At 40.5% G+C, this 13,226-nt stretch overlaps 1 protein-coding gene across 2 annotated transcripts in view; it reads left to right on the top strand.

Moving 5' to 3' along the window:
• The window catches only part of EIF2AK2 (eukaryotic translation initiation factor 2 alpha kinase 2), a 27,078-nt gene continuing 13,852 nt past the window's right edge, over positions 1–13,226 (top strand). Inside the window, exons 1-8 of one of the 2 annotated variants that reach the window (XM_068185317.1) lie at positions 1–713; positions 824–944; positions 3,689–3,815; positions 7,310–7,424; positions 8,545–8,714; positions 10,220–10,322; positions 12,053–12,135; positions 12,927–13,017. In XM_068185317.1, coding sequence (XP_068041418.1) covers positions 3,712–3,815; positions 7,310–7,424; positions 8,545–8,714; positions 10,220–10,322; positions 12,053–12,135; positions 12,927–13,017 — 666 coding nt within the window. In that variant the 5' untranslated portion in view covers positions 1–713; positions 824–944; positions 3,689–3,711. Of the gene's footprint in view, positions 714–823; positions 945–2,242; positions 2,340–3,688; positions 3,816–7,309; positions 7,425–8,544; positions 8,715–10,219; positions 10,323–12,052; positions 12,136–12,926; positions 13,018–13,226 lie in introns of those variants that run through there. The other variant, XM_068185318.1, reaches the window with a different exon arrangement.

Below are 13,226 nucleotides of genomic sequence, written 5' to 3' on the forward strand. Positions count from 1 at the left end.
AACAAGATTTTTTAGGTGTATATTGCCAAAGGCTGTTTCAGAATTGATGATTTTCCCCAAGGTGAAGTTTAACAGTTTTTGTTTGTTGATAATGTTTTGAGAAACACAAGGTATTTTTTAACAGCCATCTAGCAAGTTTTCTTAATTTGGTTTGTGTTTAATACTGCTAATGTTGATTAGACATTAATCATTAACTGCAATTCACAAAGCTAGAGGAAACTTTGTCTCTTACCAAAAAACTGGAAGCTCAGTCCAGGTCATGTTCAGTTCTAAAAACTGAACCTATGATAGCAATCTCCTTATCTGATAGAAGACATTGAATCACATGCAAGACCAAAGTAATTGTTCCCAAAAGCTTGGCATATGGCAAGTAAAACTACAGAAGACAAGCCTTTAAGGAGAGAGGGTGATTCTGAGAAGAAACAGAGATGGCTAAGGATCCTGTAGTTAAGGCAATAAGAGGAGTCTTAATGAAGTTACCTAGTTGGCTCTAATAAAATGTGCTAGTTTTGCTTGATAAGACAGAAAAGGTGTTAGTCATGTGGATTTCATGTGCCTCTACTGAATTACTTTTTTTCAGAATTTACACAGAAGAGTGATTAAAAATAGCTAAATTTCTATGATTCATTCTACTTAGGAAGATGGCATTTGTTTCAGAGAGCCCTGCATTGCAGACAGTGAGCAGTGGAGCCTATGTGTACTTTTGGAAAAAGGTACATTTACATAAAATGAATGTTTGTGCTTTCAAAGACCATTTGGACCGTTTATCTATCAGCAAGTGTGTTACTTTCTCCTGCCTGTTCTCCTGTTCCTTTTTCTGCAGGCTCACTAGAGGCTGGAAACCCCTTGCAGAAGCTGAGAACCAGGAAAAGAACAGTCACTGGAAACCTGAGTAGGAGACAAGCTGAAACATAAGACAGAGTGCACATTCTAGAAGTGATAACGTAAGAATGCCAGTTTGCTGTCTTTAAAAAGGAAGAACATCATAAACACTTCTTGACGTCACCACACGCCCCCCCGCTGGTCCGCGCAGGCTCAGTCCCAGCCAGGGGGCCCTACTTCCAAAGAAAACTTGTTGTCCATACATAAATAATAATACATAAATAATAATTTGTGAATAATGTGACTCATATCATAGTTTTTTGGTCTTGGTGTTTTGTTTTTTTTTTTTTTTTTTTTTTTTTCCCTGCATCTCAATGGGTTCCTTTTTGGTTGTGTTGTCACTATGAGATGAGAGAGCAGGTGAGCTTCCTGGGTGCCCAAGCTGTTTCTTCATACTGAGGAAGACCTAAGGCTTACTGCTGTTTTCCTTTTCTACAGCTGTCTGGTTTCTGCAGAAGAGAGACCTTGCAGGGGATAGGAGTCAAATCTGGGCGATCAGGAGTAGGTGACCTGTATGCACAGAAAGTCATCAGCTCCATCCTTTACATGTAGCCCCTGAAAACTAATCTTGGAGATTTCTTTCCCACTTCCACAGAATATATTATTAGTTTGGTGGCTGACTATTTTTTTCCTTTATCCCAGTAAGAGATTTATTATGAAATGCATTCATGTTTAGTGATACCTATATTTCAAGCTCGATGTGTTGAGGAATATTTCTCACCCAGATGTCTTGGCCTGCAGTCTGCAGATTGAAATGCAGATTGGGCTCCTGGTTGGACCTCGAGACCATGAATTCCCAGCCTTTGGGATAACAAAGGACATGAAGACAGGTGACCGCAGCCAGGTGAATGGACAACTGAGAGTAACAGCAGGGGCTAGTGACTGCCGACCCTTTGGATAAGGTGACGCCAGTGCGATGTATGAACACAGAGCAGGGAAGCAGGAGAAGATGAGAAGGAAGAGTGGGACTGACGCCCCGGGAGAGACTCTGCGGGTATAAAGCCGTGGGGGTTCTTGGGCTTGAGGGGTTTGGATGTATTTGCGTGCGCACTGCTCTCCGCTCGCCGTGCTGCTGAGCCATAGCGTGTGGTTACAGTAACAGGAAAAGGCGCCAGCGAGTCAGGGGCAAGGCCGGGGGGTCAGGTCTTTGCGAAGCCGCTCGCTGGCCGCGGAGCCCTGGTTCCCCGTAAGCTCAGGAGTGCTGGGCAGAGCGGAGGCGCCGCTCCATGTGTCGGGCAGAGCGCGGCTCGCCGCGGCCCTGGCCCAGAGCCGCCCCACTGCCTGCGCGGCTCTCCCGCCCTCGCCTGCCTTTCGGTTTCGTTCTCGCTCTAACGCGGGCCGGCGCTGCGGGAAACGAAACTGGGCGGGCTCTGCGTGCCGCGCCGCGCCGGGCCGGGCCGGGCCGGGCCGGCTGCTGCAGCGTCTGCGGAACCCGGAGCGTCGGCAGCGGCTCGGAGGTACCGGCGGGGCGGGGGCGCGGGAGGAAGGGCAGGGGTCCGTGCGAGATGGGCTGCCCGCAGCCCGGCTGCGGACGCCTGGCCCGCCACGCTCGGTGGCGGCAGCCTGGGGTCATCTTTGGTCCGTGCGGCTGCGCCTGGCGTCACCCCTGCTCGAAGGGATATGTTAAGTGCTGTCGGGTTCCCTTCTGCAGGAAGCGATTCTAATTCTGGAGAATCGTTACTGATTATTTTCCTCCCGCAGAAATCAGTGAATGATTCAATCTTTTTCAGTCAAGAAATCTGCTAAGAAATCTTCTCTAATCACTGAATTCTCCACTCTGGTTTCTAAAACCATTATTGCAAGCAATGGCTTCCAAAACATTTGCAGACCAATCATTTGAAATAGAAATTCGAATTAGTTTCCCATGAACTTCGTTATTGGCACCAATTTTCTATTTTGTATTATAGCAGTGTTATAAATGGATGTGATTCGTGCTAACAAAATTGTAATTATATCAATAATTTGGGAAAATAATTGGAAAAGTATATGTGATTAGTGTTATGAAGCAGATGGGTTTCTTCAAGAATACATGTGGGAAACAGGATGCAGGAATTGGATTCGGCTTGGGAATGGAGGAAGTCAGAAACTGGCTCCCAAACCAAAACTGGCATCAGCTGAAGTTGAAAGACAACTCCCAGAGCAGGATCGACCTTGAATATGAATAAAGCTAGGACCGTTCCAGACAGGGAATCTAAAATAGTGGTCTTAGCTATGAAATAAATAAGGTTTGATTGGAACATAGTGCTTACTTATATAGCACCAAGCTTAATGTACATGCGCCACCTGCCGGGTTATCCAGAGGACATGTGAGGAAGACCTTCGGCCTTCCTTCAGGAAGACCCCCGAAGAGACCAGAAGACCCCATAGCAACAGTGGGGGCATGCACTGTGCAGTAGAGTGGCACAGGTTTCAAGAATCGAAAATAGGAGGCGATTTATGGGAACTATTGATGAATATGTATTAGCATACAGTATATAAGTTGTGTTTGGATCCTTTTGCCTTTGTGTGGGAGGCAGGGTGGGAAGCCCTACCCGTACCCCGATCAATCGGTTTTTGCTTATGCTTTATCTGAACCACTGCCAAATTTCTTTTCTGTAACTATTGAATTATATCTGATTGTATTATTTCATCTCAATTAAAATTGCTGACCTCAGTTAAAATTGCTGCTAAATTTTAAGTTTATGGTTAATGGAATTGGTATGCATGGGACCTCATTCATAACAGCAGTGACCTATCTACCAGGATTAGGGGCTGCCTTTATTCTATATCTAGAGTAACAGATACATCTTTGAATGTTATTTTGCAGTGTCTATTGAAGATTGTGTCAAAATGGATCGTGAGTATATGACGAAGATCAACCATTACTGTCAAATGCGTAAACTTACAGTGGATTATGACACTGTCAAGAGGACAGGCCCATCTCATGATCCTGAGTAAGTTTACTCTGCATCTCAAGAGCTAGCAGGGCTCTTCCTGCAATGAACAAACTGTGTAAAGCTTGCAGTCACAAATGTTAATTTCCCAAAAGCATGTATGTAGTGGGAAAGCTGGTTGAAACCATGAATTGAATGGTAGGTGCTTGGGGAAGACATCATGTGGTCCAGTTTAAGGAGAAAACTTATTTCAAGGGTGATGGCTCTTTTTCAAAGAGTACCAGCAACGCACCTGTTACTTACTAGTAACTCTGTTGTATCTTGCTCATCTCCTCTCAGAAGGTGGATTGGGTTAGAGCAGGAATTTCAGTTTATGATTTAAATGCTACAAAGCAAAGTGTTTAGAAAGCATTGTTAATTTCTAATGAGAAAGGTTAGGTATATTAACTGAATGTGTACTAACATTTAATGTCTAGTATATTTTTAACATCTTTTACAAGAAAAGGGTCTTTTGATTAAGAAGTTTTGCTTTCCCTTTTAGAGACAATTACAGGTGATGGAATATATTTTTTAACATTGATATAGTGTATTTTTTCCCTTGCCAAAGGTTGTAGGTACTCAAGATCTATGATATTTCCTTGTGTGACTTTTAAATTTTTTTTGCTACTTTGTGTGAAGACAAGCCTTTTTTTGCTACTTTGTGTGAAGACAATGTATTATTATGCTAATAATACATTTCTTTAGATGTGTTGCATGTTGTCAGATAGCACTGTCTATGCAGATTTATTCTTAAATCCATCTACCACCCCAGAATAAATTAATAGATATTATCTGGATCTCAAATATTAATCAGTTATCTTATTTTTTACCCATGTGGCTCTTGTAATTCAAAAAGGTAACCCTTATTGCAGTAAAGACCACAGCTGTGATCACACAAAAGTGATGGCATGGGACTAACAAAACTTACATACATTCCAAGTTGTTTGTTCCATTTATTGTGGTTTCTCATTGTTTTGTTTTTTTTTTTGTGTATTCTGTACATTCACAAATGAAATTCAGCCCATTGTGTGACAGTGGTATCTAGGAAAATCCTGGGTAACTTGGGCTATTCCAAGGATACAGAGTATAGTGTCTGGCTGAAGTGATATGTGCTGTACACCTTCAGTCCCCTTATGCTGCTCTTTCCCAGTGTTCTGCCTGCTAACTGGATGCGTTGATCACTGCTCGTTGTGAGCTAGCTCCCTAACTCTTCTGTGCTGTGTCCCATCTCATAAATCACCTTGAAGTGTCTGAGGCATGATGCAGAGATACCTCCCATCCTATCATGGTTCTGGTGATGTGGCTGCTTCCAGTACTGGGTCAGACAAGGGCCAGTGCTGAACACAATGTAAGGAGGTTAAAGGAGACCAGGGTGGCTCAGTCCTGAGCTTTCTTGGTCTGGGAACACAGAGGGTGGACAATTAGGTCAGTCCTGCCTAAACCTGTCAAGTCTGGGAATTGCTTATTAACTTGGGGTTCATGGCGAATGACTCTACACTTATGACCAGCTCATGTATTGCTCCTGCAGGTAGTCCTCAACTTGGTCATGGAGACTCGCTGCAGATTTCCTTGGGATGCTTAAATAAAATGGTGTATTTTGGATGCAGTGTCATAGCTGAATGTGTGTAGTATTCAGCACTTAGGTATGGGTTATCTGACAAGCTCCTTCCCAAGGAACAACCTTTCTTACATGTTCTGTTTTTTCTTTATTATTTCCTATGTGTAGAGTATCTGGCACACTATGGGTGTGCCTTTTCCTACTGTTTGCCCCCTTAAGATTTCTTGTTAAGTCTTGCTTACAGAGCAAGCACTGTTCTGCATCTTCATTGTTTCCCACCCAAACATTTCATTAAAGGGAAGTGGAGAATGAGGTTGGAATAATGAAAAAAGTGAGTTCCTAAAGTCACTACATTATTTGAGACCAATTTTCCCACAGAGGAGCTCATGGTGCTGTACCTTGACTGTGTGAACCCATCTTGTTGTCTGTGAACGTTTACATGCTCTGCTGCAATCTGAAGCACAGAGGTGCTCTGAGGCTCTAATGGTCACTTTAACTTGGTGCAAGTATGTGCTGCTGCCAAAGGCAGAAATCCAGTTGTTGTTTTTTCCTCTGTTGCCTTTTGTGCAAAGGCAGTATCAGAAACATTAGGGGATTTGCAGCTGTAGGACAAGTCAGATCTGTAAGGACTGATTCGTTTGAAATGCAACCATTCGTTATTAGGGCACAGCAGTGGGTTGACCCCAGGAGGCAGTGAAACCCCTAGCTAATAACTACTCGCTTCCCCCCAGTGCGACAGGGAGAGAATCAGAGGTGAAAGGGAGAAAAAAATTGTGGATCAAGATAAAGGTAGTTTAATAGACAAAGCATAGCTGGATGTGTGACCAAAGCAAAATAAGGAAGTTGCTTACTCCTTCTTATCAGCTGGCAGATGTTTCCAAGAAAGTGGGGCTTCATCATGTCCGATGTGTACTTGGGAAGGTAAACACTATAGCCATGGGTATCCCCCCTTCCTTCTTCATCTCCCAGCTTTTATTGCTGAGCATGGTGCCATATGGCATGGAATATCCCTCTGGCTACCTGCTGTGGTTGTGTCTCTTCCCAGCTTCTCACATATCCCTCCTCTGCTTGCTGAAGGCCAGAATGGGAAAAAGAAAAAAACTTTGGTGCTGTGCGCCAAAGGTAGTGTTTGCCCACTACTCAGCAGCAGGTAAAACATTAATTCTGTGTTAGTCCCAAAGCCACAGCACAGCACCATTCTAGCTGCCCTGAAGAAAGGTAACCCCATCCCAGCCAGATCCAGTACTGTCAGTCCTGAGCTGCATCACATTCCCATTCTGACTCATGGAGTTGCCATCTGGGAAGCAGGACATGCACAGCTGTGGAATAGAGGGACACAGAGAGAAGGGATCAGCAGTTGAGCACAGAAAGGCAGCACTGGGGCTTGTGTGTGTGTGTTTGTTGGTAATTTTTTTTGGTTTTGGTGGGGCTTTATGACTGCCTTTAAATTCATGTCTCACAAGCACCAGACATGGTTTTTGCTCTTATTAAGCAGTATACATCACAGGGTATTAAAGGTGAGTATAATGTCACACCTAGTTTCATGAAACCAAAGTCAGCTAATCTTTCCTCTGTGTAGTGTCACACTGCTGAGATGTATCCTGGTGTTAGGGCTTCTCAACCTTGCTTGTAATGATGCTAACCTCATTCATTCTTATGCTTTTAAAAAGTCATTTATTTTGGTTTTAAAAAGCAGTTAAGCAGTTAAAAGTACTGTTGGAGCTAATAAAGTACATGCACTTGTGACTAGAGAGGAAAATTTTAAAAATATTTATACTAAAGAATTATGATAATCATAGGTTTGATATAGTAAAAACACATTAATTCTTCAGTACTTCCCATAGTGTATCCTATAGTGCTTTGTAGATAATAAACCTAAAATTAATCTGATAAGGTTATTGAAGTATATATGTCGGAAAAATGTAGCAATGTTTTAGACAAGTTTCCTTCATTGCAGGTTCACAGTTGTTGTCAAAATAAACAATGAGGAATATGGTACAGGCACTGGTAAAAGTAAAAAAGAAGCAAAAGCAGTAGCAGCAAAAGAAACATGGGAAATGATTGAGGAACAGGTGAGTAAAAATTAAGTTTTGGGGGTTACTATGCAGTGTAATGTGTAATGTAGTAAATGTTGAAGATGAATATCTGAAAGTAGACTTCTGATAAAATGTTGTTTACTTTGAAACAGTTTCTAATTATTCAAGTTGTCTTTGTTTCTGTCATATTCATCACTTTTCTACTTTTTATCACTGATTTTTTTTTCCTTATTTTTTCCTATAAGGTTGATATCTAATACTGTGTTTCCTCCTCTGCTGTTATAGGAGGATTAGGAAATGTATTTGCCTTTGTTAAGCTGCCTTGGTGTATCCAAAGTGAGCAGTGGTCCTTTTATATCTTGACAACTGTTCAATGATTCAATGTCTTCAAAACATTTGCAGGGTATTACTCAGAGTGTCTGTTGCCACTCTGCTAATGAAATTGCTTAGTTTCACTTGTTCTAATTAATCTTTTTTTCCTTTTCATTATATTATTTACAGTATAGCTAGTTTATATATCCTGTCCTTCCTTGATTAAGTCTAGGTTTGAATTTTGCTCTTTAGTTTTCTGTCAAGTGTTTTACCCTTCTTTATTTGCTGTTCTTTATTTTTCTTTTTGACTCTGAATACTTCTTAGCACCTTTTGAGTGAAATCTTTCCTGACCTTTTTTTGGCTTTTATTGTGTTACTGTCCTTACTTTAACACAATTGCTGCATGTCTGCTAATATGTTACGGATATTGACTGATCATGAGACAGCTGAAAAGTCCTGCTTTCCCCTCTTGTACATGCACTGGAGCATTTGCAGCCCTTGCTAAGTTGAATATGCTAAGTTGAGCATCAGCAGCATCCTGCTGCCATCCCTTCTTCACAGCTTGTTTCCTATATTTTCCTAAAAGGGGTGGGATGAGGCATGGTGAGAGGTTGTTAAAGGCAAAAGTGTAGTACTTGGAAAACCAGGTTTATGTTTATTCAAAATGTAATAATTATGCTTGGGATGTAAGTCCACAAAGGACTCAGTTAATGGAAACTTGGGTTTTCTTAAGAGTGTTTTGAAAAGTGGACAAACTTGCAGCTATATTAGCTCTTGTGCACTGTTTATCTTAATGTATTTTTAAGCTTAAGTTTTCAAGTTACCTGTTTTGTTTGTTTTATAGGATAAGAGTCCCTCAAATATGGCAGCTGCAGAGTTAACGACAAGTCAACCAACCTCATCACCTGCACTAGACAAAAATTATGTCAGCCTATTAAATATTTTTTCACAAAGGACGGGTCAAATAGTTGATTATCCTAACAAAATTCGTACTGGAGATGCCCATGCTCCCACGTAAGATATAATTTACCTTCCTGCTTCCTTCTAATACTTTTTGTGTTTACTAATGCTGCCATTAGTTATCCTTGGTCATATTAGTTGAATCTTTCGACGGGGTCACATCATCTGCCTGAGAGCATTATCTAAAAGCTTCTGGAGCTCTGTCAGACTTGGTGCCTGTGACCACTTCCTTGGGGAACCTGTTCCAGTGCCCAACCACTCTCTGGGTGAAAAATTCTTTTCCTGATATCTGACCTAAACTTTTCCTGACTCAGCTTCATGCTTTCTCTTTGAATCCTGTTGCTGGTTACCAGAGAGAAATCAGTGTCTGCCCCTCCTCTGCCCCTCATGAGGATGTTGTAACTGCAGTGAGGTCTCCCCTCAGTCTCTTCCAGAGACAAGTGACCTCAGCTGCTCCTCATATGGCTGCTCCTCAAGGCCCTTCATCATCTTTGTTGCTGTCCTTTGAACGCTCCCCAATAGCTTAATGTCATTTTTATATTATGGCACCCAAAACTGCACACAGGACTCGAGGTGAGGCCATCTCAGAGCAGAGCAGGACAATCCCCTCCCTTGCCCAGCTGGTGATGCTGTGCCTGGTGAATCCCAGGACACGCCCCCGTGGCTGCCAGGGCACTGCTGACTCATGTTCAACTTGCTAGTTACCAGGACACAGAGGTGCCGTTCCACAGTGCTGCTCTCCAGCCTCCTGTTCCCAAGTTTGTACACACAACCTTGGTTGTCCCATCCCAGCTGCAGAATTTGGCTCTTGCCCTTGTTAAATTTCACATGGTTGGTGATTGCCCATCTCTTAATTTTAGTATGTTGGTCTCTCTGCAGGGCTTCCCTGCTCTTGAGGGAGTCAATAGCTCCTCCGAGTTTAGTAATGTCAGCAAAAGTACTTTGTGTCCTTTGAGTCCTGTGTATAAGTTGTTTACGAAGATGTCGAAGAGCACAGGGCTGAGAGTGGAGCCCAGTGACAGGTCCCCAGTCTGATGTCACCCCATTCACTGTAACCCTTTGTGCCTGACCTGTGAGCCAGTTGCTCATCCATCATGTAAGCATGGTTATCCAACTGTGTGCTGGATATTTTGACCAGAATGACACTGAGAGATGGTATCAAAAGCTTTGCTGAAGTCTAAAATATTATATCATCTTGCTTTCCTAGATCAGCTGGGTGGGGTACCCTGTCATAGAAGGAAATCAGGACTTTTTCTTCAGGAAGCTCTGTTGGCTGTGACCAATGACTGTGCTGTCTTCCAATTGTTAATCAATACCTCCCAGAATAATCTTTTCTGTGATTGTTCCAGGCTCACTCTGAAAGTGAGTTATCTTTAAGGCACAACAAATTAGTTACCTAGCATTATTAATTAGATTAAATGTATATTGAAAACGCTGTCCTGAAGATGTATGCTTCAGATTTCCATTCTATAAAGTCACTTGATTGTAGTGTTTAAAAACCATTAAATTAAGACTTGTCATATGGCATATAAGACTCAATTCCCTGTTGTATTTCACAGGTATACTATTAGCTGTACAATTAGTGGTCATTTTTATGGAAGGGGCACTGGACCTTCCCTAGCTGCTGCAAAACAAGCTGCTGCAAAGGAAGCATATGAGAAGGTAAATAAGGAAAGCCCTCTGACAGTATGTGCTGTATTTAGCCTTATCACAGAAGTTCAAATATTTGAACCAATTTCCTCATTGTATTTAAAAGCAAATTCTATGGATTCCATTAAAGAGGGGAACGATCCATATTTTAGTATATTGGTAGGGCTACTATTAGTAGAATTTATGTTGTGCTTCTATATTCAGTTCTGGATTCAAAAAAATAAATGCTAACAGTTAATATCTCTCTGTTTCAGAATAGGTCTGATGTTGTCATTCAAGGATGCGCACGTTTTAAAAATTTTTAAATTCCAACTTATATACCAGTTGTCTTCTGTGTGCAGTGTTGTTGAGCTGGCAGGCTATATGAACATAGTTCTTTTACTGTCTTCTGTTGGATCAAAAATCTATTGTGTAATGTGAGAGGCAAAAGCAGGAGTCAGAATCAGCAGGACTTGCCTTCTGTAGTGTTCCAAGGCAGAGTTGCATGAAACAATTGCTGATGACCCCATCCTCTGGAGAGCAGAGCTGTTGTCTTCATGTTGGCAGCTGTTATTTCCACACGTGCAAAAAACTATCAGAGTTCCGATAGTGATCCAGACCCACTTCTGAAATGTACAGAACATATGAACTAACTAAATGGAGTGTAGTTTAAAGGAAAGGATGGCAGTATAGGGGAGGGAAGAAGCCTTTTTTACTTTTAAGTACTTTTAAAATTATTTGCCTGTTTTCAGAATTTTCAGTGCTTTTAAAATGATTTCTCAGTCAACCATGTAATTAATAATGTCCTATTTTAGCTCTAGGAGTCTTTCTTAATATTTTCCTTTGTTGCAAACCCAGGGATTTTTTTCATCAAAGTCTGAAATTTATTACCTCAAGCAGAATTTGTATACCAATTAGTCTAAATTTGGGGTGGGTTATTTTGGTTTGGTTTTAATTTTTATTAATTCTCAGTGATATCTGTGTAACAAACAAAATGTAATCTGGCAAAAAGTAATAATGGTCCAGTATTCCTGTATTTAAAAAAAGGGGTTTATTTGTTGGCACTCATTGAAATGTAAACCCTATGTTTTTGTGTCCATGATACTGTGATGGAATACCAGGAAACGTAAAAAAAAAAAAAAAAAAAAAAGAAATTTTGTTTACTTTTTGTGAGGTTGTGGTCTATATCCATTATAGTTGTTCCTTTTAATGTTACTTTTATGCTCTTATGATGTGGGTAGTGGGAGGAAGGGGAAGAACCTCTACTAAGTATTTGGGATAAGTTTTTTTTTTTTTTATTCAACCCTGATTTAGTTATGAGTTTTGCAGTGTTTTCATGCTGAAGACATTGAATGTCAATTTGTACTGACTCAGATTTTCAGTTCTGCTGATTACATATACCAAAGCCTACATATATCTCATTTTCCACACAGCAGTTGCACGTGCAGCAAACAATGAAGATATTTGCTTTTCATAACTCTTACTTTTATCCTGGTTTTGACTAGAATCCAGACTCCACTTTTGTAAATGTGTCTGTATAGTACACTCACTGTGAGAAGGCCCTGTGTTTGTCCTTTCTTGGGGTGGAAATTGGGCAGATGCCTTTCTTCTGCAGGGCTTTGAATGTTTAGTACAGTTACCAACTTGATCCTAGGACCCTGTAATCTTCCCTCTGCCCTCTCTGGATGGCATCTTTTGCACTAGGGATTTGTTTATGTGATTTTCTTAAACAATTCTTGGCTTTTCTTTTTTTTTTTTCCCAGATGGAAACTGAAAGATCTAATGGCAGTTGTACATTTAGCAAATACAGCAATTCCTCTCAAGTGCCAGCTGAGTCTGACTCAGAGTGAGTTGGGTTCACTGCTAATGTGATAACAACATATTTAGTAATCTTAGAGGGTAATGTTCTCTAACTCTAAATAAAATATGTCATTTTATTGTTTTATTGCAGTATAAAGCCATCTAATTTTAACTTCTGTTCCTTAAACTTCAGAGCAAAGTTTGTTCTACTTGTGCAGTTTTATGTGAGTCTGTATGGGATAGTGTATAGTAAGTTTACAGCTTTCTGATTTATTCACATTTTGGCATAGGTAGCTCTTTCAGAGGCATTTTTACTGTGATGTAAATGGACTATCCTACCTCATTCAATAGCATTATTTCATACTATTTTAACACTCATTTTCCTAGTGACACTCTTGTGAACTCAGTATAATTCAATTTCAGTACTCTTCTGCTTTCTTCTCTCCCTTTTTTCTTCCCCCTTTTTTCATTCTACATGAATCTTCATTTTCACCAAAGGGAAAAATTGCTTAGCAAAAGAAACTGAGCATACATTAAGTTTGATATGTGATTTGAGAACCAGCAGTTTACCTGTAATGCCACTACCACTTCTACATTCTTCTATCTTGTAGGTATCATAGACTCATTTATTAATAGAAATAAAGGAGAATATTGCAAAGTATTGTTATTTTAATAGCTTTCAAGCAGGACGTTTTGTAGTTTAAATCAGTCATGATTGTTAATGCCCTTTCAGGTTTTGCTTTAAAAACTGTGGGTTTTTGGTACTTCTTTTCTTGTGACAATAATTTTATTTATTATTGTGTTACTTTCACCTAAAAATAGTCCATTATTTTTCAGTAAAAACAGCATTTGCTTTGTGGACTCGTCTGCAAAGTTGGTAGAAAAAATGAAAGACATGGCAGTATGTGAAAAGCCTTCATCGTTTCAGGTATAGTATGAAAATGGTCTTCCTTATAATTACATTTTAGACCTGAGTAGGGCATGCTTCTTGTCAGAGTGTAACATCAGTTTGTTCTTTTATCCACTAATCATTGGAAAACACGTGCATTTTTCCTAAGAATATTCAATAGTGTTAACCATTAGTCATTTCCTTCTGTATTGTGGATTAAATTTATGTAGTGTTTAACAAATGCCAGT

Source organism: Anomalospiza imberbis, chromosome 3 (assembly GCF_031753505.1).
Source record: "Anomalospiza imberbis isolate Cuckoo-Finch-1a 21T00152 chromosome 3, ASM3175350v1, whole genome shotgun sequence".
Classification (NCBI taxonomy): domain Eukaryota; kingdom Metazoa; phylum Chordata; class Aves; order Passeriformes; family Viduidae; genus Anomalospiza; species Anomalospiza imberbis.